Below are 24,860 nucleotides of genomic sequence, written 5' to 3' on the forward strand. Positions count from 1 at the left end.
TGTGGGTGACTAAATGTTTTTGTGTTGAAAGTATGGGAACAATGTGCACATTTCCCACATCTATAATTTCCATATACTTGTTGAGCAAGCCAATTCACCTTTGGTATTTCCATGTATGTAGAGCTAACCACCATATCCTTAATATTCTTTCCTCTTTTAAAACAGAAGCGAGGTTTCAGTGACGATAAATGCTTTAAACTGGGGTCACATTCTAAAAGTTTCCAATGTCTGTTGACTATTTGTTTAACCTGCTTTGATGCTGTAGAATATTCAGACACAAAAGTCACTCTACTTTCGTTGTGTTTAGGTGTCGGGCTTAGTAGTGAAGTTCTGTCTCTTTTGTAGGCTTTTTCAACTGCTTGATCAATTAGTGTTTCATCATACCCTCTTTGTTTGAAGCGTTGGGACATTTCGTGTATTTTAATCTCATGATCCTTTTCATACATATTCTTCTTAATCTAACAAACTGTCCATAGGGAATGTTCTTAAAGCAACACCAAATATCTCCTGTGCCCCTGTCTGTTACAATATAGCACACATGTAGCCTTTACTTCCCCCTTTAAACATAAATTATGACTATCAACTGATCTTGTATTTCAGAACCACTCAAATGAACTCACTTTTCCACTCAAAGGAAAAAAACAGAGTCTTCAGCTGTCTGTTCAGTGGTTAGCTTCAGATCAGTTGCAGTCACCACTACTGGCCAATAGATGGCTCCTGTCACCTCTTTTCTGTGTCTACAACAGGACACTGTGTGTGCGTATGAATAGGAAACCCATGAATAAAATAATTATGACTACTTTCAGAGATTCTACGTTTATGTTTTGAATGAAAGAAAAGACAGAAGTGTAAGTTAGCAAACCTAGGTATTATTGTCAATGAATATAAAGCATACAGTAATTTCCAGTGTTTAGCCGCATTGTGTATAAGCCTCTGGACAGTGTTTTATGCAAGTTAAAAGAAACAAAACCATATTAATACCATGTGAACTGCAGCTGCAACTCATACTGTAGCTGAAGAAATTTTGCAAAATCAGTCTAATGCTTCACTTCTACATGTTATTGTTAATGTTTTCTCAATCTGATGGTAATTGTGTGTTTTCTGCTGTCACCATATGAGAGGAAATAACCACGGAAGTCCTAATTTTCCCTAGAGTCTTTAGTCATTTAATTCTTTTTCTGATTTTCTTCATTTCACATTTAAAGAAATCAAAGATATTCTTTTAAATACTCATCATTTGTCTGATTTGGGATTTTCATATAACACTAAAAACAAAGAATGCTTATTTAAGCCATAATGATAAAGAGACACTCTTCAAGTCATAGTCACACTACTTAAGCCATGGCCCTCCACCATTCAAAGTGTGCAAAATAAAACAAATAGTTTGAACAAGGAAAAAATCATGTTAAAATACAAAGCCAGTGAATATATTAAATTTATTCATCCAATATCTATGGTACTTTATGCAAAGCAAGCTAACTATTACTTCAAGATGTAGGGAGTTCATTACATCTGGCAAAAAAAGTAAAAAATAATGACTAAATGACTGAAATACTGAATTACTTTTTTTTCAAATGACTAAATTCTGTCAGTTCATAGCGCAAATGGAGAACCAGCCTTTCAAAGACATTACCCTTTCATTACCCGTCATCACATTTGCATCCTGTGCACTCTATTGAGAAATTCTGCTCTGTTCTCAGGCGAGTGCAGACCCTTGTCTTTAGTAATCAGTTGTGTACGGACTCTTGTGTGAAGTTGTCCTGCTGCTCCGGCTCTCCCAGACGGTGATCTTCAGGCCTGGGAAGTGTCTGGCCAGCATTTTCCTGAAGTGATCCTGAAACTTCTTCCCCACAAAAGTGTAGAAGAGCAACCCGATCACACTCGCCATGCGTATGATTCCGGACGCAAACCTGTGCACGCCAATGCGTACAGTAATGTACGCAATTGTCAATAATTCGCACATGCGCGATAGCCTGAAATAGGCTTCCTCGAGCTTGCAATGGTTTTCACAGGTAGGCTACAGTAAGCTAGCTTAAATCCGTTCATTTGCTCGTGTTTGCTATTGTTTCTGTTTCAAAATGTGTGTTTAAACTGCTACCCTATTTTAGTTGGATAACATGACCTATCACGCACATCTGTAGGATATTTAATATTTATTGGCGATAGTGTTTTGTTTTTTTAATTGGTATAAGCGAGCGTGCCTTTAATAGGCTACGAGCGAGCCTAATTTTAATAATAATAGCCTGGTAAAGCTGTAATATTTTAATTTGAGCCTTGTTAAACATCCGCGATATATTTAGTAGTTTGTTTGAGATTTGTGGACTGTTTGGAAGGTGACTGCTATAAAGTTCTCGGACATACTTTTTTTAAAAAGTGGCGAAAGTCCAGTTCAAATCGGAGAAATTTTCCATCACGTCCTATTGATGTCATTAGTTTGCGACATAATTGTTCACTCCTCGGCTGCGCAGCCCAGATGGATGCATAGGGATGGATGTTGTGGTCAGCCTTGGTAAATTGGTACAAAAGTATGTCTTTTTTCGTGGTCAGTTAAACTCCTGTTCTGCCTTGTTCGCTTCCAAGTTTTGCAAGTATAAGAAAACAAGGAGATCACGTCAATAGGCCTAGGTTTTAAGACAACAGCTGGCAGCAGTCTGCCTGCCCCGTGTCTTACCATGCCTCCGGTGATGTAAGTAAGCAATGTCCCGTTTAATGTCAATATAACTTACTGTTCACGTTGATAGTTGGCTATTGGGTAATGTTTCCATTTTCTTTTCTAGTGTACTTTGATAATAAAACGATACATTTTCAATGATGGAATGGATCATTCTATACACATCGATGTTACATGCACGCAATGAAAAAGCTAATAAGCTAGCGCTGGCAATAGGCAAACTTCATCAAAATGGACAGTTCAAAACAAACGTTGAATCTTATAATTCTCTGTTGCAGTAACTTAGAAGAGATGGATATTATAACAATATTGCAGTATTACTACAATATTTTCTTCAAATAAATCAACTGGCCGATACAATACTGCACTGAGGTAGCCATCTAGTCATGAGTTTGTGGTTGTAGCTGTTGAGATGCCCAGCTGTTATGGGGAAACAAAAATAACATTGCACCAAAGAATTGTCTTGTTTACAGGGCAATCCATGTATTAGTGAACACATGATGATTTCCTGTGGCCCAGTGGTCAGATAAATAAATGAATGAATTATTGAAAAAAATATTCTTCCCCTTTCAGAAAGAAGCTGTTCTGATGTGTTTTCCTTTCCACCCCAAATCCCTATCCCACATAATTTGACCAGTGGTCCTTGGTATGTCCATCTTGCATTTGCATTGAACACATTCATATTTTTAATTTTCTTTCTCTCAAAATGTATTGCTCGGCATTCTTCGGACATTCGACTCTGGCAGTGATTGTAAGTTGGAAGAGGTTAGCAATGTAAGGAAGGGTATAGTACATATGATTTAATCTGGAGTGTTCAGTAGTATATATTATTTTAACCTGAGTGTCCAGTGTTCAGAAATCAGTCTTAGAATTAATATATAAGACTACTATAGAAATACTATAGCGTCTATAGAATATTATAGAGGTATTACAACATCACAGAATTATGTTATGTTCCGCTTGTGTTGTCCTGCTGTGGCTGTCTGTTGTTGTTGTTGTTGTTGTTGTTGTTGTTGTTCTGTGGTGTATGTGTTGTTGTGTGTGCAATTGTTGTTGTGTGTTGTTTTGGTGGGCTGATGGTTGTTGTTGACTGTTTTTGAAAAAAGAACACTAACTGTAGGCATAATTGCTCTTGGATGGGGATTTAAAGCAAGGTTCCTATTGATCTCCTTCAGATAATGTGGCCTCTTCATTTTCAACTGGGAAGGACCTGCATGGACTTGAGAATACAGAGCCAATCGGTATGTACAGTATTAGACACACACACTCACTCACTCACTCACTCACTCACTCACTCACTCACTCACACACACACACGCACTCTCTCGGAGGAATCAACGCTGTTACACCTATCCTGTAGATGTCAATTAATATGAATTAAGACATGTCACACCTTCCTATTTACTATGGTACATCATATTCAGAAAATACATAGTTTTCATGGCTGCAACTGCTTTGCCTTTGTGTTGGAGCTCAAAACATCATATGCCCCATTCATTCGCCAATATACAAAATAGAGCCATGTATACATTTATGTCCTCCAAAGTTTGCAGGAAGGTGGACCATGTGCTAATGTATGTTAACTCACATGTACAAGTGACAGGCTTTTTTTTTTTTTAGCTCCAATATAAAGGCAAAGCAGTTTCAGCCATGCAAACCATATATTTTCTGAAAGCCTGTCACTTATACATGTGAGTTAACATACATTAACACATGGCCCACCTTCAAGCTAGCAACCACCATAGCAACCAACATGCTTACCCTAACAACCACCATAGCAACCATGTTATTTTGCATAGCAACCACCATATCTACCCTAGCAACACCATAGCAACCATTCAAATTACCCTAGCAACAACTTAGCAACCACCATAATATGACCATAGTAACCACCATAGCAACGCCATTACTGACCTGACCAACAGTGTGTTTTTTTTAAAAAAATTGAAAAATGGTTAAATGTTAAATAGTCAAAAAACAAAAATTTGCAGACACAATGCAATGTGGGTCGTGTGCAGAAGGTCTGACTTGAATTTCAGCCTCGTAGCTCCATGCTACCACCCAAAACTCCACCTCTGAAGTGGGAGTGGTCAACTTTATTAAAGTTTTTCCTTCACAGTTTTTTTTGTGAGTGTCTCAGAGATCCCACCTTTGGAGCAGTTGTCAGGGGCCTCAAGGCGGTGCCGTTCGTCTTGGTCCCATCCCTCTAGCACCTAGCGTTACCGCGCCAGAAGAGAGAAACCTTGTACGTTTCAAACAGTTTCGAACAGTTTATCTCCTTCCGGGAATAATCCACCGACTCCAAACTGAGCCTGGCTTGTTTGTGATGTCCCGTTGTTCAACATATTCTGATTTCATACTTATCGGACCAACATAAGTGAGTTTTTTTGGCTAAAAATGTAAAAATGGCTAAACGTTAGCAATTCCACTGCTTTGTTATTTTGCATAGCAACCACCATATGTACCCTAGCAACACCCAAGCAACCACCTTAATTACCCTAGCAACACCCTAGCAACCATCTTAATTACCATAGCAACCACTTGAATAATGTCAAGCTAGCAACCACCATAGCAACCAAGATGCTTACCCTAACAACCACCATAGCAACCATGTTATTTTGCATAGCAACCACCATATCTACCCTAGCAACACCATAGCAACCATTCAAATTACCCTAGCAACAACCTAGCAACCACCATAATATGACCATAGTAACCACCATAGCAACGCCAATACTGACCTGACCAACATATGTGTGTTTTTTGGCTAAAAAATGATAAATGGCTAAATGTTAAATATCAAAAAAAAATTTTTTTGCAGACACAATGCTTTGCGTTACAGCTAGAGGGATGAAACTTTGCACACTCCATGTGGGTCATGTGCAGAAGGTCTGACTTGAATTTCAGCCTCGTAGCTCCATGCTACCACCCAAAACTCCACCTCTGAAATGGGAGTGGTCAACTTTTTTTATGTTTTTCCTTCACAGTTTTTTTTGTGGGTGTCTCAGAGATCCCACCTTTGGAGCAGTTGTCAGGGGCCCGTGCCTCTTGGTCCCATCCCTCTAGCACCTAGCGTTACCGTGCCAGAAGAGGTAAACCTTGTACGTTTCGAACCATTTATCTCCTTCCGGGAATAATCCACCAACTCAAAACTGAGCCTGGCTTGTTTGTGATGTCCCGTTGTTCAACATATTCTGATTTCATACTTATCGGACCAACATAAGTGAGTTTTTTTGGCTAAAAATGTAAAAATGGCTAAACGTTAGCAATTCCACTGCTTTGTTATTTTGCATAGCAACCACCATATGTACCCTAGCAACACCGAAGCAACCACCTTAATTACCCTAGCAACACCCTAGCAACCATCTTAATTACCCTAGCAACCACTTGAATAATGTCAAGCTAGCAACCACCATAGCAACCAACATGCTTACCCTAACAACCACCATAGCAATCATGTTATTTTGCATAGCAACCACCATATTTACCCTAGCAACACCATAGCAACCATTCAAATTACCCTAGCAACAACCTAGCAACCACCATAATATGACCATAGTAACCACCATAGCAACGCCAATACTGACCTGACCAACATATGTGTGTTTTTTGGCTAAAAAATGATAAATGGCTAAATGTTAAATATTAAAAAAATATTTTTTTGCAGACACAATGCTTTGCGTTACAGCTAGAGGGATGAAACTTTGCACACTCCATGTGGGTCATGTGCAGAAGGTCTGACTTGAATTTCAGCCTTGTAGCTCCATGCTACCACCCACAACTCCACCTCTGAAGTGGGAGTGGTCAACTTTTTGAAAGTTTTTCCTTCACAGTTTTTTTTGTGAGTGTCTCAGAGATCCCACCTTTGGAGCAGTTGTCAGGGGTCTCAAGGCTGTGCTGTGCCTCTTGGTCCCATCCCTCTAGCACCTAGCGTTACCGTGCCAGAAGAGGTAAACCTTGTACGTTTCAAACCGTTTATCTCCTTCTGGGAATAATCCACTGACTCCAAACTGAGCCTGGCTTGTTTGTGATGTCCCGTTGTTCAACATAATCTGATTTCATACTTATCGGACCAACATAAGTGAGGTTTTTGGCTAAAAATGTAAAAATGGCTAAATGTTAAATCGCCAAAAAAGGTGTTTTTGCCAGCACAATGCTTTGCGTTACAGCTAGAGAGATGAAACTTTGCACGCTCCATGTGGGTCATGTGCTAAAGGTCTGACTTGAATTTCAGCCTTGTAGCTCCATGCTACCACCCACAACTCCACCTCTGAAGTGGGAGTGGTCAACTTTTTTTATGTTTTTCCTTCACAGTTTTTTTTGTGGGTGTCTCAGAGATCCCACCTTTGGAGCAGTTGTCAGGGGCCTCAAGGCTGTGCCGTGCCTCTTGGTCCCATCCCTCTAGCACCTAGCGTTACCGTGCCAGAAGAGGTAAACCTTGTACGTTTCAAACTGTTTATCTCCTTCTGGGAATAATCCACTGACTCCAAACTGAGCCTGGCTTGTTTGTGATGTCCCGTTGTTCAACATATTCTGATTTCATACTTATCGGACCAACATAAGTGAGTTTTTTTGGCTAACATAAGTGAGTTTTTTTGGCTAAAAATGGCTAAACGTTAGCAATTCCACTGCTTTGCTATTTTACTATGGGGTGGAGGAGATAATCACGTACAAGAGGTTTCGGTGGGCATGGCTGTCGTTCCTTAAATTGGTGGACATCCAAGTGGTTGAGGGCTTTTGTTGTCCTCAATGCGGGCCTAATCCAAGGTTGGATTGTCATCACCATGATCATCATCATCATCATCATCACTATTGCTATTATTATTATTATTATTAGTAGTAGTAGTAGCTATACTAGTAGCAGCATTACAATTGAACACAACTGAACATATAACAACAGATATGTGCTCCTTGCAGGGCTGTGGTGATGGATGGCTTGGTTATCATCGCCGGTTTGCCAAGCAGCCCCAGGCTACACCGCCCACTCAGGACCAAGGGAAAGACCAAGGGAAAGAAGGAAGATAAGTATTTTTTAACATTGTACTGTATATGTATGCAATCCTTCAACTTTTCTGATATGTATTTACAAATGAACATCAGTCATAGTATGACATATGTCAAGATTATATTATACAAATATAATTATACAAAATAAATGACAGTCATCAATTTTGCTTTTCATTCGAATAGTCATAGTGATCGAATTCTGATCAAGTCCCCACACCTCAGGGAGGCCCTGAAGAGGTATGGGGAAGGTCTAACTGGGCAAGATGAATGGGCTCAACTTCTGGTGGTTGCAGAGAAGGAGGCCCCATTTATTTTGCCCCTTTTGAGGAATATGGCTGAGGAGGGCCACATCATGCGGTAATGGAGTCTCCAGAGTCCGTTGACTTGCCATTTACCGCATTGAAGACCAAATGGCTGACCGGTAAAAACTTCCTTCATGTTTTTGGTAGTACCAATTTCGACAAATTTTCTGCAACTATTGATTTCTGTCTACATTCTTTATATGGGTTTCAGCACCGGATGTTATCATTTATGACAATGCATGCAGGCTGCACAGCTTCAGCCTTAACAGGCGATCCAGCTTTCTTCCAGAGCAGCTGGTTCCTCATAGACCGGTTGCACTGGAGGAATCACAAAGGTGAGCAATGTTCTGCAACACAATTTACTGCAATGCATTACACTTGTTGTTCACTTGTTCTTGTCAATGCAAGACAACGATACTATATTTTCTTCAATTGTTTGTGTGTGTGCAGGTTGCAGTGTTGGCTATAATGCTGACAGCTATCCTCAGCTGTCAGGCATAAACACCCAGCAGGCTGAGCAATTTAATGCACGGTTGAAACGGCTGAAGCACCATTTGCCGTACATGACAAGGCAGCACTTCCTGCAGCATTTACGGCTGTATGTTTGGTACCACTCTAGGGTACGGGCTCAACAAACTGTGAAGTAAGTACGCTGGGGCACAGCGCCTCTCATCCCCCCACCCCAGCAGCAGCATCAGGAGCGGCTCTCACCCCCCACCCCCCTCCCCCATGAGGAGCGGCAGCATCATCAGGAGCGGCACCAGCAGCAGCAGTAGCAGTAGCTGCAGCAGGAGCAGCAGAAGCGGCACCACCAGCACAAACCATCACAGCAATTATGCTCAGTTGTTTCATGATTATGACATTTATCCATATCAACAAATCAACATCACATCTGGCCCACGTCTTAGCACTTCAGCAGGTGATTTTCTCTGGTGGATCAAAGCACGGGCTGGTCGATCAAAGCTGGGCTGCAACTAATGATTAATTTCATTGTTAATTTATGATTGTTAATTTATGATCAATTGATTCATCAATTGTCACAGCTCTACATAGTGGGAGGCGTAGTGGTAGTAATCAAGAGATCAAACAGTGGCTGACAAAACAAACACAAAAATTTAGCACACTAAATAGTTGCTATAATATCATTATTGATTATGTTAAAGCAAGATATGGTAGTCATCACAATATGAAGATAAAGCTCATACAAGATTTTTTTTTTATAGTAAAAAGTAAAAGTTATGACACCATCTCAGACCAGTACAAACACCTGTACCCCTTGACAAAGAAGGTACAGAGAGAAGTACATACCGGTACATAGTTCCCCAGAAGTGGTTGTGCCTTACCAAATAAAAATGACAAATTCACTGTAATTAATCTGTAATTAATGTTCTGTGTTGCCTTCTTGTGTATAATAAAGTGTATTTTTCCCACCTGCCATCTTTTCTTTGACTTTACACAAAAATATCTATTATATGCTGTAAAAGAAATATAATAATAAGCAGCAGTAGCACCACCACCAGCAGCTGCACTACCAATAGTTAGAATTCTATTGTCACACTTTGCTCATATATATTAGTGATGGGCAAATGAAGCTTTGGTGAACCACTGAACCACAGCAGTGTGAACCTAGCGATACTAGCTGAAAAGCAAGAAGATGGCAGCCACACATACATTTTTCAACATAAAAGTCCTTAGCAAACCAATATTTTTGGTTACATATACTGGTTTGGGTAAGGACTTTTATGTTGAAAAATCTACATGTGGCAGCCATATTGGATTTTTTCATTAGTGTTGCTAGCTTCACACTGCTGTGGTTTAGTGGTTCACCAAAGTTTCATTTGCCCATCACTAATATATATATACCAGGGATAACACGGGGCAAACGGTTCAAATGCGACATCCACAAAGTACCATCCACACCACACAGCCATTCGGCTGCATTTTCTGACAGTTTTGGATGCACAAACCAAGCACCTCATAACATCGATATTGTGCTTTTATCTGATATATGCAAGTGTTTTGATATGAAATAAACATGATTTGCATGACATCACCCTGCTGGTCAGTTTTGACCTACGCGACAGCCCTGCAAAGTACCATCCACACAGCCATTCGGCTGCATTTTCTGACAGTTTTGGATGCACAAAAGTTCATGGATCAAACCAAGCACCTCATAACATCTATATTGTGCTTTTATCTGATAAATGCAAGTGTTTTGATATGAAATAAACATGATTTGCATGACATCACCCTGCTGGTCAGTTTTGACCTACGCGACAGCCCTGCAAAGTACCATCCACACAGCCATTCGGCTGCATTTTCTGACAGTTTTGAATGCACAAAAGTTCATGGATCAAACCAAGCACCTCATAACATCGATATTGTGCTTTTATCTGATATATGCAAGTGTTTTGATATGAAATAAACATGATTTGCATGACATCACCCTGCTGGTCAGTTTTGACCTACGCGACAGCCCTGCAAAGTACCATCCACACAGCCATTCGGCTGCATTTTCTGACAGTTTTGGATGCACAAAAGTTCATGGATCAAACCAAGCACCTCATAACATCTATATTGTGCTTTTATCTGATAAATGCAAGTGTTTTGATATGAAATAAACATGATTTGCATGACATCACCCTGCTGGTCAGTTTTGACCTACGCGACAGCCCTGCAAAGTACCATCCACACAGCATTCGGCTGCATTTTCTGACAGTTTTGGATGCACAAAAGTTCATGGATCGATCAAACCAAGCACCTCATAACATCGATATTGTGCTTTTATCTGATATATGCAAGTGTTTTGATATGAAATAAACATGATTTGCATGACATCACCCTGCTGGTCAGTTTTGACCTACGCGACAGCCCTGCAAAGTACCATCCACACAGCCATTCGGCTGCATTTTCTGACAGTTTTGGATGCACAAAAGTTCATGGATCAAACCAAGCACCTATAACATCTATATTGTGCTTTTATCTGATATATGCAAGTGTTTTGATATGAAATAAACATGATTTGCATGACATCACCCTGCTGGTCAGTTTTGACCTACGCGGCAGCCCTGCAAGGTACCATCCACACAGCCATTCAGCTGCATTTTCTGACAGTTTTGGATGCACACCAAGTTGGGTTGATGATGCCATCCCAAACCCTCAAAAGCTTCCTCTGCCTTTAAGCCCATGTGAAATGTTTTTTGCCAAAGTTGAAACTATTGCTTTACGTTCTCATCATGTCATGCTCATCCAAATGTAGGCTATGCATGGTCATATTTTGCCCAGTTGAGGAAAAATAAAAATATTCAGAGGGTGAAATAAAATAGCATATGTTGTTCATCCGGATGCAGGGAAGCATCTCCAAGAATTTTTAATGCCCCAGGTACCCCGGTTACCTCAGTAGCGCCCCTCAAAGGTGTAAAAATGTAATATTGTGAGTTGCCAGAATTGTGGAACCACTGGTCAGATTTATCTGAAATTTGGTATGCTTATTACTTAAGATATGTATTATAAATAATGTTTCTGTCATTTGTGTATCTCATGTGCAAAAATGGGAAAATTACATTTATTTTAACATATTACAAATGTTGCAAGCTTTTGACTTTATAGTCAAGCAGGTGATACATCTTAATAATTCAAGCATGTTTCTCATGTTATGTATAAAAATATTTTTGTAATTTTGAAATTATAGCTATTTCTGTAATTAGACTACGTGCCCCATGACGTGTAGCGTTCATTTCAACGCTGCTTTATAACAATGGCGCCGAATTTGTAGTTCATTAAAACGGTTTTGTATTAAAACATAAACAAAATATTGTTAGGATGCAAAACACTGGCACAGACGACTTTTGCTGGGTATAATATGTATAGAAATAGTTAAAGCAAGTTGGTACATGACTCACGACATTGGCATTCAATGAAAATAAGTATAATTCCACAAAATATCGAAAAACGTGTACTTCTGACCCTTGTTGCTAGGCAACGCCCCGTAGGCCTACCTGCTTGGCTGAAGAATAAGGAGGCTCGTTATCCTAATCTTTGCTGTTCAAAGCAACATAAATAGATAACAATATAACACTTAAATTGAACAGGTAACAAATGAAGATGTTGGTCAGACTGTAATTAGGACAATAGCAATAGGCTAGGCAATAGGCTAATAAACAAATGCCCATTCAATCAATGATAAATAACAAGTTATAGTGCTTTACTGCTTAATGGACTAAGTGCATGTTGAACAAATGTGCCTTTAGACGCCTTTTAAAAACACTGTAAACTATCACAGGAACAGAGAGCAGTGTGCAACGTATTGCACCCACATGGAACCACTGAGGAAGTCTTGAATTTAGCGTTCATGAGAGTAGGCCTAGTCGACAGAACAAATGGTAATCAGAAGACAGCATGGCGGTTGGGGAAGTACATCTTGATCATTGAATTGAAATAACAAGGAGCAGATCCAGTCAGTGTCCCATAGGCCAAAGTGAGAGATTTAAATGTAAAATGTAATGCTGGCTACTAGGCTACAGGGGGAGTATAGGAGAATAAGCCTAGGAGTGGATATGCATGTCCAATATCACCCCATGCATCTTCCTCCTTGCTTGAATGCCATGAACATGTAAAGCCCAAATTCTTTTGCCCGGCTCCTATTTGCAGATTTCTCATCTGCCTTTAACACCATTCAACCTCACATGCTGGCTAAAAAACGTATGGACTATTTCAACCTGGATCATCAGCTAATTCTGTGGATTACAGACTTTCTGACCCAAAGAACACAGACGGTGCTGGTCAACAAGAGGTTCTCTGACATCAGATACACATCCACTGGCTCACCCCAAGGTTGTGTCCTCTCACCACTACTTTTCATCTTGTACACAGATGACTGTAGAAGCCGCCATGCTGATCGTCACCTAGTGAAGTTTGCTGACGATACTGTTCTCCTTTCCCTGCTACATGGTTCTGTCCAAGATCACGGGCCTGTCCTCAGTGAGTTTGTGGAATGGTGTGATAGCTCATTTTTGGAGCTAAATGTTACAAAGACCAAGGAGATGTTTATTGACTTCACTATGCGTGGAGGGAGCAGGACTGCAACTACAATCCATGGGGAACCAGTGGAAGTTGTACATGAATACAAATATCTGGGCACTATCATTGATGACAAACTGCGTTTTGACTCTAATACAGAGGTGAGTATGAAAAAATTTCAACAGAGGCAGTATTTCTTGAGGAAGCTTTACTCCTTTGGAGTGAACAGGAAGATTCTTAGCATTTTTTACACTTCTTTATTGAAAGTATACTGACCTTTTCATCCATGTGCTGGTTTCCCTCCCTCTCAGTCAAAAATAAGAAACACCTCCAGAGCATTGTGAACACATGTTCTAAAATCATTGGCCACCCTCTTCAGTCTCTGACATCACTGCACGACAAGGCAACATTAAGGAAAGCCTACTGCATCCTAGAAGACTCTACCCATGTCCTACACAGGGTTTTTGAATGGCTGCCCTCTGGCAGGCGTCTGCGCTGTCCTCTGGCTAGGACTAACAGGAGGAAGGCCACCTTTACTTTTGAGGCTATTCGCCTTTTGAACTTGAATCCAAGCCCCCTCCAATTCCATCTCCTGGGACTACCCCCCCCCCCCCCCTACACTCCTGTCTGTCCTATTCTTTCTTTGTCTGTCCTGTCTTATATGTTGTGTTATGTCTTATATGTTGTGTTATGTCTTATATGTCACTATGACTGCATAGAAAAATTGCCCCTCGGGGATAAATAAAGTTTTTTGAATTGAAATTGAATTGAATTGCTGGAACAGTTGGCTACATATAATGTATTTTCACTGTAGGCCTATTAAGACACATTATCTATGTATCTATCTAATTTTAATTATGGTAGCCATAGTACATGTGAGATTACAACAATAATAATGACTGTAGTAATACAAACTAAAATGACTAATGAGTAAATGAATGAATGCCTTTATTGTTATTGCATTGGGTGTTTGTGGTGCTGATGGTGTTTGTGCTGCTGTTGGTGCTGCTCCTGCCACTGACACAGCTGCAGCTGCAGCTGGTACTGTCATACCATGTTCTTTTATCAGACGGCCAATTGCCATCCGGCAATGTGTGCCACTGATATCAGGGTCAACGTACGGCCTCTCACCCCCCAAAGCATCTGTAAGACAGTACGCTCAGTGTCATTAAAAACAAATGTTAAGGTTCCTTTTCTGAACTTCAAGAAAGGATTGACACAAAAACAAACCTTAACACCACTTTCATTTATACATACCACTTGACACACCCCTATTAGTGTATATATAGAGTATATATGTTCAGCAGCTCAGCCTTCCTGTCATTGGTCCAAAAGGCCTCAAGATACTTTGGCCCTAAATGAACCGTAATCTAGGGTTAACCCCCCCCCCCCCCCTTAAAATCCATTATCAATTAGGTTTGTGTTGCCATGTCAATATAATTTGTATCAAAACTCAGGGCCAGATTGTGACCATACTAAAATAATTGTTCTTCCATTGAATGTCATCTTCGATAGATCTAATCTAGAGGCGATTGCTCTAAGACTACAGGGGAAGCGCAGCCTCCTCTAAAATATCACGGGATATCGCATCAAATAACACTATTACATTAGCTTCTAGCCTACTATATTCCAACTAGAACATGCTGAAAAATTGTTCATCTTCATGGCTAGTTTGTTCAGCAGTAGGGTTTTGCCGGTCATTTATCGTGATTTCGCACCCGTAAAAAAATTATACTTTACCTCTCTTTTAAAAGCAGCCTCCCTCCCTTTCTTTCTTCACTGTACCCAATATTAGCGGGTGCACATCTTTACCGTCTAGCTCTCCAAAGTCACCAACTTTAACATTACAGCTACACTGTCAGGCTAAAAAAAACCTGCCACTGATTGAACTCCACGAGGCCCGGCTGGCCCTCCTTCTCTTTTGCACCACCGTCCTCTGTCTCTTCAAACCTTTAATTATGAAGAAAATGATTTAACATTTAACATGAATTGAGACATGTCCCACTGTATATATTCTGAAAGCCTGACCTACTTTCCTGCAGACTTTTGCATATCATACGATCGATCAGTTGTAGGTGTGATTTAACATACAATAGGACATGTCCCACTTTCCTGCAAACTTTGGAGGACATAAATCTATACATGGCTCTATTTTGCATATTGGCGAACGAGGTACACATATGATACGTTTTGAGCTCCAACTCAAAGGCAAAGCAGTTTCAGCCATGCAAACCATATCCATAACCATACCTACCATAACCGTACCTACCGTAGATAGCCTAAATTATATATTTTTTGAACGCCTGTAGTGTGGAGATGTGATTTAAGCTATAATGTTATATTCCTCCCTTCTGTGTGATTAATAAAACCATATGCCAGGATGAGATCACTGTTCAGAGTGACGTGACGAGTGCAGGTAGTTTTTAGTGCTTAATAAAACCATATGCCAGAATGAGATTAAGCAAACATAAGGGTGGAATATACTGTAGGTTAGACATGTCTCACCTTGATGAGGCAAAGGAGCAGCACTGCATACGAGAGATCCCTCTTGAACTTCTGCAGGATGTAAAGGTAAAACTGTTAGAAAATATATGCTGGTGGTGTTGCTAGGGTAGATATGGTGGTTGCTATGCAAAATAACATGGTTGCTATGGTGGTTGTTAGGGTAAGCATGTTGGTTGGTATGGTGGTTGCTAGCTTGACATTATTCAAGTGGTTGCTAGGGTAATTAAGATGGTTGCTAGGATGTTGCTAGGGTAATTAAGGTGGTTGCTTGGGTGTTGCTAGGGTACATATGGTGGTTGCAATACCAAATAACAAAGCAGTGGAATTGCTAACGTTTAGCCATTTTTACATTTTTAGCCAAAAAACTCACTTATGTTGATCCGATAAGTATGAAATCAGAATATGTTGAACAACGGGACATCACAAACAAGCCAGGCTCAGTTTGGAGTCGGTGGATTATTCCTGGAAGGAGATAAACGGTTCGAAACGTACACGATTTACCTCTTCTGGCACGGTAACGCTAGGTGGTAGAGGGATGGGACCAAGAGGCACGGCACAGCCTTGAGGCCCCTGACAACTGCTCCAAAGGTGGGATCTCTGAGACACCCACAAAAAAAACTGTGAAGGAAAAACATAAAAAAAGTTGACCACTCCCATTTCAGAGGTGGAGTTTTGGGTGGTAGCATGGAGCTACGAGGCTGAAATTCAAGTCAGACCTTGTGCACATGACCCGCATGGAGTGTGCAAAGTTTCATCCCTCTAGCTGTAACGCAAAGCATTGTGTCTGCAAAAAATTATTTTTTGACTATTTAAAGGAACACGCCACCCAAAATCAGTAGTAATATATGTTCTTACCTTAACTTTCACGAGTTGAGTCATACCTCTCCCGCGCCGGTAGGTGCACTCAAACGCTCTGTCGCGCGGCACGAATGTGTTAGCATGTTGCTATGCTAGCGGGCTCTGCCGTGGCCGTAGAGAGAGGAACATAGCAGTAATCAAACACCTCCACATTTTCCCTACTTAAATACAGTTGCACGAGTAGTTGATAAAAATGTGTACGTCACACAACATGAAACGTGGCGATTTTCCAAGCGAATAAACAGGAGAACTACAATGTGTGGCGCAATAGCACTTGGGAGTACTTCGACCTAGCGTGGTAATATTATTAACACCTAATTGTAGATCCTATCCACCACAGAGTTTAGAATCCATGCTGGATCGACCCTCAGCCTCTCCCTCCCCTCTGAGCGAGAGAGAGGCACACACACTAGAGATGCGCTGATGGGCTATTATTTCAACCATAACTGCATAGCAAAACTTATCATCCATCAGCACCAAAGTTTGTTGACCAATTTTCAAAACCGCACCCGCCCACCATCCGTTGTTTTAATGTAGGCTAGCCTATATGGGTGATGCAGCGCTGCTGACGTGAGGCTAGAAAGCCCTTGCCTGTTCTAGAAAGACTGATCTAATGCAACAAACTTTGGTGCTGATGGATGATAAGTTTTGCAATGCAGTTATGGTTGAAATAATAGCCCATCAGCGCATCTCTAGTGTGTGTGCCTCTCTCTCGCTCAGAGGAGAGGGAGAGGCTGAGGGTCGATCCAGCATGGATTCTAAACTCTGTGGTGGATAGGATCTACAATTAGGTGTTAATAATATTAATAATGTGGAGGTGTTTGATTACTGCTATGTTCCTCTCTCTACGGCCACGGCAGAGCCCGCTAGCATAGCAACATGCTAACACATTCGCGCCGCGCGACAGAGCGTTTGAGTGCACTTACCGGCGCGGGAGAGGTATGACTCAACTCGTGAAAGTTAAGGTAAGAACATATATTACTACTGATTTTGGGTGGCGTGTTCCTTTAACATTAAGCCATTTTTCAATTTTTAGCCAAAAAACACACATATGTTGGTCAGGTCAGTAATGGCATTGCTATGGTGGTTACTATGGTCATATTATGGTGGTTGCTAGGTTGTTGCTAGGGTAATTTGAATGGTTGCTATGGTGTTGCTAGGGTAGATATGGTGGTTGCTATGCAAAATAACATGGTTGCTATGGTGGTTGTTAGGGTAAGCATGTTGGTTGCTATGGTGGTTGCTAGCTTGACATTATTCAAGTGGTTGCTAGGGTAATTAAGATGGTTGCTAGGGTGTTGCTAGGGTAATTAAGGTGGTTGCTTGGGTGTTGCTAGGGTACATATGGTGGTTGCTATGCAAAATAACAAAGAAGTGGAATTGCTAACGTTTAGCCATTTTTACATTTTTAGCCAAAAAAAAACTCACTTATGTTGGTCCGATAAGTATGAAATCAGAATATGTTGAACAACGGGACATCACAAACAAGCCAGGCTCAGTTTGGAGTCGGTGGATTATTCCCGTTAGGAGATAAACGGTTCGAAACGTACAAGGTTTACCTCTTCTGGCACGGTAACGCTAGGTGCTAGAGGGATGGGACCAAGAGGCACGGCACAGCCTTGAGGCCCCTGACAACTGCTCCAAAGGTGGGATCTCTGAGACACCCAAAAAAAAACTGTGAAGGAAAAAAATAAAAAAAGTTGACCACTCCCATTTCAGAGGTGGAGTTTTGGGTGGTAGCATGGAGCTACGAGGCTGAAATTCAAGTCAGACCTTCTGCACATGACCCGCATGGAGTGTGCAAAGTTTCATCCCTCTAGCTGTAACGCAAAGCATTGTGTCTGCAAAAAAAATTTTTTTGACTATTTAACATTAAGCCATTTTTCAATTTTTAGCCAAAAAACACACATATGTTGGTCAGGTCAGTAATGGCATTGCTATGGTGGTTACTATGGTCATATTATGGTGGTTGCTAGGTTGTTGCTAGGGTAATTTGAATGGTTGCTATGGTGTTGCTAGGGTAGATATGGTGGTTGCTATGCAAAATAACATGGTTGCTATGGTGGTTGTTAGGGTAAGCATCTTGGTTGCTATAGTGGTTGCTAGCTTGACATTATTCAAGCGGTTCCTATGGTAATTAAGATGGTTGCTAGGGTGTTGCTAGGGTAATTAAGGTGGTTGCTTCGGTGTTGCTAGGGTACATATGGTGGTTGCTATGCAAAATAACAAAGCAGTGGAATTGCTAACGTTTAGCCATTTTTACATTTTTAGCCAAAAAAACTCACTTTTGTTGGTCTGATAAGTATGAAATCAGAATATGTTGAACAACGGGACATCACAAACAAGCCAGGCTCAGTTTGGAGTCGGTGGATTATTCCCGGAAGGAGATAAACTGTTCGAAACGTACAAGGTTTCTCTCTTTTGGCGCGGTAACGCTAGGTGCTAGAGGGATGGGACCAAGACGAACGGCACCGCCTTGAGGCCCCTGACAACTGCTCCAAAGGTGGGATCGATCTCTGAGACACTAACAAAAAAAACTGTGAAGGAAAAACTTTAAAAAAGTTGACCACTCCCACTTCAGAGGTGGAGTTTTGGGTGGTAGCATGGAGCTACGAACTGAAATTCAAGTCAGACCTTCTGCACATGACCCACATGGAGTGTGCAAAGTTTCATCCCTCTAGCTGTAACGCAAAGCATTGTGTCTGCAAAAAAATTATTTTTCTATTTTGTATATTGGCGAATGAATGGGGCATTTGATGTTTTGAGCTCCAACACAAAGGCAAAGCAGTTGCAGCCATGAAAACTATGTATTTTCTGAATATGATGTACCATAGTAAATAGGAAGGTGTGACATGTCTTAATTCATATTAATTGACATCTACAGGATAGGTGTAACAGCGTTGATTCCTCTGAGAGAGTGCGTGTGTGTGAGTGAGTGAGTGAGTGAGTGAGTGAGTGAGTGAGTGTGTGTGTGTGTCTAATACTGTACATACCGATTGGCTCTGTATTCTCAAGTCCATGCAGGTCCTTCCCAGTTGAAAATGAAGAGGCCACATTATCTGAAGGAGATCAATAGGAACCTTGCTTTAAATCCCCATCCAAGAGCAATTATGCCTACAGTTAGTGTTCTTTTTTCAAAAACAGTCAACAACAACCATCAGCCCACCAAAAATACACACAACAATTGCACACACAACAACACATACACCACAGAACAACAACAACAACAACAACAATAGACAGCCACAGCAGGACAACACAAGCGGAACATAACATAATTCTGTGATGTTGTAATACCTCTATAATATTCTAGACGCTATAGTATTTCTATAGTAGTCTTATATATTAATTCTAAGACTGATTTCTGAACACTGGACACTCAGGTTAAAATAATATATACTACTGAACACTCCAGATTAAATCATATGTACTATACCCTTCCTTACATTGCTAACCTCTTCCAACTTACAATCACTGCCAGAGTCGAATGTCCGAAGAATGCCGAGCAATACATTTTGAGAGAAAGAAAATAAAAAATATGAATGTGTTCAATGCAAATGCAAGATGGACATACCAAGGACCACTGGTCAAATTATGTGGGATAGGGATTTGGGGTGGAAAGGAAAACACATCAGAACAGCTTCTTTCTGAAAGGGGAAGAATATTTTTTTCAATAATTCATTCATTTATTTATCTGACCACTGGGCCACAGGAAATCATCATGTGTTCACTAATACATGGATTGCCCTGTAAACAAGACAATTCTTTGGTGCCATGTTATTTTTGTTTCCCCATAACAGCTGGGCATCTCAACAGCTATAACCACAAACTCATGACTAGATGGCTACCTCAGTGCAGTATTGTATCGGCCAGTTGATTTATTTGAAGAAAATATTGTAGTAATACTGCAATATTGTTATAATATCCATCTCTTCTAAGGTACTGCAACAGAGAATGATAAGATTCAACGTTTGTTTTGAACTGTCCATTTTGATGAAGTTTGCCTATTGCCATTGCCAGCGCTAGCTTATTAGCTTTTTCATTGCGTGCATGTAACATCGATGTGTATAGAATGATCCATTCCATCATTGAAAATGTTTCGTTTTCTTATCAAAGTACACTAGAAAAGAAAATGGAAACATTACCCAATAGCCAACTATCAAGGTGAACAGTAAGTTATATTGACATTAAACGGGACATTGCTTACTTACATCACCGGCGGCATGGTAAGACACGGGGCAGGCAGACTGCTGCCAGCTGTTGTCTTAAAACCTAGGCCTATTGACGTGATCCTTGTTTTCTTATACTTGCAAAACTTGGAAGCGAACAAGGCAGAACAGGAGTTTAACTGACCACGAAAAAAGACATACTTTTGTACCAATTTACCAAGGCTGACCACAACATCCATCCCTATGCATCCATCTGGGCTGCGGCAGCCGAGGAGTGAACAATTATGTCGCAAACTAATGACATCAATATAGGACGTGATGGAAAATTTCTCCGATTTGAACTGGACTTTCGCCACTTTTTTAAAAAAGTATGTCCGAGAACTTTATAGCAGTCACCTTCCAAACAGTCCACAAATCTCAAACAAACTACTAAATATATCGCGGATGTTTAACAAGGCTCAAATTAAAATATTACAGCTTTACCAGGCTATTATTATTAAAATTAGGCTCGCTCGTAGCCTATTAAAGGCACGCTCGCTTATACCAATTAAAAAAACAAAACACTATCGCCAATAAATATTAAATATCCTACAGATGTGCGTGATAGGTCATGTTATCCAACTAAAATAGGGTAGCAGTTTAAACACACATTTTGAAACAGAAACAATAGCAAACACGAGCAAATGAACGGATTTAAGCTAGCTTACTGTAGCCTACCTGTGAAAACCATTGCAAGCTCGAGGAAGCCTATTTCAGGCTATCGCGCATGTGCGAATTATTGACAATTGCGTACATTACTGTACGCATTGGCGTGCACAGGTTTGCGTCCGGAATCATACGCATGGCGAGTGTGATCGGGTTGAGAAGAGAGGACTGATGCAGCAGTAGAGGAAAGCCAGGTTACGTGTGATAAAGTGAGCGTAGTCGAGGGTATCTGATGGACACCCTGTGCTGCTGAAAGATTGCTCCAGCGCCTTCAGGAGGATGACGATGTTGTAGGGGGTCCAGCAGATGAAGAAGGTGAGCACGATGACAAAGATCAGCTTCACCGCTCTGCACTTCTCTCTCATGCGCGTGGAGAGGACCCTCATAGTGATACGCATGTAGCAGTACAGCACAATTGATACAGGGATCAGGAAGAAGACAAAGAACTGTTGGTAGTAGCCAAACAGCTGCCACCTGGTCAGTGTGTCGTGGTCATAAACAAGGTTTTCACACATTACGCCATTCTCCTTGTCTGTGAGTGTATCGTGCAGGATCATCTCTTTCACGCTAGATGCCAAACTCACCACCCACACCACCACGGAGGAGCTGATGGCGTAAGCCTTCCGTCTCTGCTTTGCTGCGGTGATGGCGTGCACCACGGCCAGGTAGCGGTCAAAGGTCATGAGCGTGAGGAAGAGGATGGAGCTGTAGAATCCAATAGAGAACAGGCTGGCCACCAACTTGCACATGGCCCGGCCGAAGATCCACTCCGAGGCGTGGTAGACGGCGTTGAAGGGGAGGCAGCAGGCAAACAGCAGGTCTGAGATGACCAGATTGAGCAGGAAGATGTTGGTGACGGTGCTGAGCTTCTCATACTTGTAGATGATGTAGAGGACCAGGCTGTTCCCCAGCACGCTGATGATGAAGTTGATGTAGAAGAACGGCGGGAGGTACTTGGCACCAAAGTTCACAACATCAGCCTTCGGACAATAACGCACCACTCCATTTGTAATATAGGTCTCATTTTCTATACTTGAGTTAAGGTTCATAAAGTACCAGTAGTCCTCTTCCAACTGATCCAAAGCCATGGTGGTTTTAAAGCTGTAAACTTTTGAAAAATAAATAATATTGGTTGACACACTGAAAGACTATGTTGATTTTTATTTTACAAAATAAAGTATTTTGTTTGTACTGTACCTACGCAATGACGATGACAATGACAATCAGACTCTGCGGCACAATGGTGTGTGCACTCTGTGCTGTCTCTTTCAGTTCTGGTGTCTCTGAGGAGTGCTGTGTGTCAGTGACATATGACTGTGACATCCTGTCATCCTGTCTCACAGGGCGGTTTCTTTAGTCCCCAAGAGGAACAAGACATTAGCAACTAAGCCGGAGGTGTGAAATCTGTGATTTCATGAATTTAAAGATGCCCCCAGAGTGTACCACTGTAGCTGCCTGGCGGCTTAGCTGTTGGCAGCAGCAGCTTGAGGTAGTACATATTTTTTTATTTTTGTTCCTGTACCAACAGTACTCGGTGAGCTCACGAAACAGAGATCTGTGTGAAAAATGGTCGCAATTCTCCTTTAAGTCCCCAAGAGGAACAAGACATTGGCAACTAAGCAGGCAGGATGAGGTCTGTGATCTCTGTGAACTCAGAGTTCAGTCAAATTGTGTTTGTAATCTTCAGGACCAAAAGTTCCTCAATCCTCCTGTTACAAAACTACGTCTCACTCTGGCAGTCTGACAGCTGAATGCCTAAATAAATCTCAATTGATTTAACTGTTTTACAAAACATGAGATATTACCATTAGTTTTTGTTAAAATGTATTGCATTTAAATGTATTTCTTGGTATTTGTTGGTGTCCTCATCAAGGGTTGCATTTTGTTGGTTATGTTGCTGATCGGATCTTAAACACCTTCAGCAACAAAGAGAATTGACTGAAAAATGTTTTCATATTTGTGGGTGCCAGCATCAAGGGCTCGCTGTTTATGTGGTTAATGTTGCTGATTGGATCATAAACAACCATTGTGATGAAGAGGAAAGGCTGAAGAATTTGTTTTTATTTCTATTGGTAGAGAACCTGTCATGAGTGTGGTAGTTGGGCCTGGAACGCCACACACCACTGTTGAGCCTTCTGAGGGTGTTTAGGGCTTAATTCAACGAAATGATGAAAGGAATGTAACACCTCTCATGTGTACAGTATATCTGAAATCACTAACATCATTATGAAAAATGTAGAGATGTATCTTTTAAACATTATGCTTTTCATCCAGTTTAAGGGTTGCATGAGTTTGTGGAACATATTGATGTTCGGGTTGGAATGCATTTGTTTGTGTGTATGTCAGGTGAAGCAAACTGTGGGTGAGGTGTTTCAGAACAAGAACTCTGAAGTTTTATTTCAATGAGGTTGGAGGGAAAAGGTTGGCTGAGGAGAAACTAGTTGAGGCTCATCATTCTTCTAGTTGTCTTCTGCTCAAATGAAACTGGAATGAAGTACAGTACCAAAAGCAACATGGCAGTTAACATGTTCCTTAAACATTACTAGTCACACACATAGACACACACACCCACACACACACACACACACACACACACACACACACACAAACACACACACACACACACAAACACACACACAAGTGCACACACAAACATTTAAACACAAACAAACACACACACACACACACACACACACACACACACACACACACACACACACACACCACTCACACATAAAACACACAGACACAGATAGAGAAAGACTTTCTTCTTTACTCTGAAAAGTATGAAGATTTAAGAAAATCCTTTTTCGATATAGGTATACAATACAATACCCTGTAAATCCTTTTTCGGGGTATTGTATTGTATTGTTTTTTTGTTTTTTTGTCCCCCATCCTTCTTTAACCCTCTATTACCTTTTACCTTTGGTTTCGTTATAAGCTATAAGTTTAGATCTATGTATGTTACTTATAAATGTCTATACACTGTTATGACCGCTTTGGCAATACAAATGCATTTTTTTGTCATGCCAATAAAGAATTGAATTGAATTGAAAATTGAGAGAGAGAGAGAGAGAGAGAGAGAGAGTACAACACACACACTCTCTCTTCCACAGAGAATCACAGGCTCAGTCCTTGCCTCAGCCATTGCAAGCGCCTCTGATTGATTACAGTTTTTACAATTGTTTACACACGTTTTCAAAACTCTGTGTCTATTTTTCAAAACTCCACACACAAAACCCACAACTGCTCACACAAAATGCAAAATGCCCCAAATATCCAGCAAAATGACACACAACATTCAAAATGTCAAAAACACATGTTTAAAGCAAACATTCGCCTCACATTACAAACACTTTTGTCATAATATGACATTTTGGATACATCATGTACACACTGTTGCTCAAAACCTAAAGCTCTTCTGTCTTAGGCTTTCTATATGTATTTCCATACAAGAGTGAAAGTTACGGTATCAACAAAGAGAAGTTGAAATACACAGTAAAAATGCAAGCAATATTGAAACCAAAAATAGTGATTTTTCCCAAATAATTTGCTGTTGTGAATACAGTATTTTACAGCAAACAAGAAAAAAAGCAAAGAAGAATACAGTGACCACCAGATGTA

The 24,860-nt window shown here is 40.7% G+C and overlaps 1 protein-coding gene and 1 long non-coding RNA gene across 17 annotated transcripts; one reads left to right on the forward strand and one right to left on the reverse strand.

Moving 5' to 3' along the window:
• Positions 1-505: 505 nt before the first annotated feature.
• Positions 506-22,526, reverse strand: LOC143134249 (C-C chemokine receptor type 3-like). 9 transcript variants are annotated; one of them, XR_012988617.1, is made up of 8 exons: positions 22,434-22,526; positions 21,249-22,344; positions 19,937-20,009; positions 19,356-19,421; positions 16,006-16,122; positions 15,505-15,555; positions 14,878-14,949; positions 13,931-14,142 (listed from the first exon to the last, which is right to left on the reverse strand). XR_012988617.1 is itself a non-coding variant. In XM_076294459.1 (3 exons), the coding sequence occupies exons 2-3, from the start codon at positions 22,322-22,324 to the stop codon at positions 1,721-1,723; spliced, it is 1,071 nt and encodes a 356-aa protein (XP_076150574.1). In that variant the 5' UTR covers positions 22,325-22,344; positions 22,434-22,526; the 3' UTR covers positions 506-1,720. The 9 variants fall into 9 exon arrangements, 1 of the variants encoding a protein (XP_076150574.1); XR_012988615.1 differs by lacking the exon at positions 14,878-14,949 and having other exon boundaries at positions 22,438-22,526; XR_012988614.1 differs by lacking the exon at positions 14,878-14,949.
• LOC143134250 (uncharacterized) lies at positions 1,871-9,410 on the forward strand. Of its 8 annotated transcripts, none has more exons than XR_012988625.1 (8): positions 2,020-2,686; positions 3,245-3,317; positions 3,847-3,912; positions 5,659-6,621; positions 6,986-7,111; positions 7,589-8,099; positions 8,192-8,315; positions 8,431-9,410. It is a non-coding gene; the product is annotated as an uncharacterized LOC143134250 (long non-coding RNA). The 8 variants fall into 8 exon arrangements; XR_012988623.1 differs by having other exon boundaries at positions 6,986-7,102; XR_012988626.1 differs by lacking the exons at positions 5,659-6,621; positions 6,986-7,111 and adding an exon at positions 1,871-2,012 and having other exon boundaries at positions 2,581-2,686.
• Positions 22,527-24,860: the final 2,334 nt, after the last annotated feature.

The sequence above is a fragment of the Alosa pseudoharengus genome, unplaced genomic scaffold (assembly GCF_046254945.1).
Source record: "Alosa pseudoharengus isolate Yale_2024_CS ecotype anadromous, Long Island Sound unplaced genomic scaffold, YU_APseudo_1.1 YU_APseudo_1.1_scf_2, whole genome shotgun sequence".
NCBI lineage: Eukaryota > Metazoa > Chordata > Actinopteri > Clupeiformes > Clupeidae > Alosa > Alosa pseudoharengus.

Bases quoted from the DNA above. Each gene is read 5' to 3' on its own strand.
- LOC143134249 (XM_076294459.1), bottom strand. From the start codon at position 22,324: ATGGCTTTGGATCAGTTGGAAGAGGACTACTGGTACTTTATGAACCTT. The intron at 1,869-21,401 runs TCTCTTCTCAAC...TGTGATCGGGTT, and splicing joins CTCTACTGCTGCATCAGTCC to GCTCTTCTACACTTTTGTGG.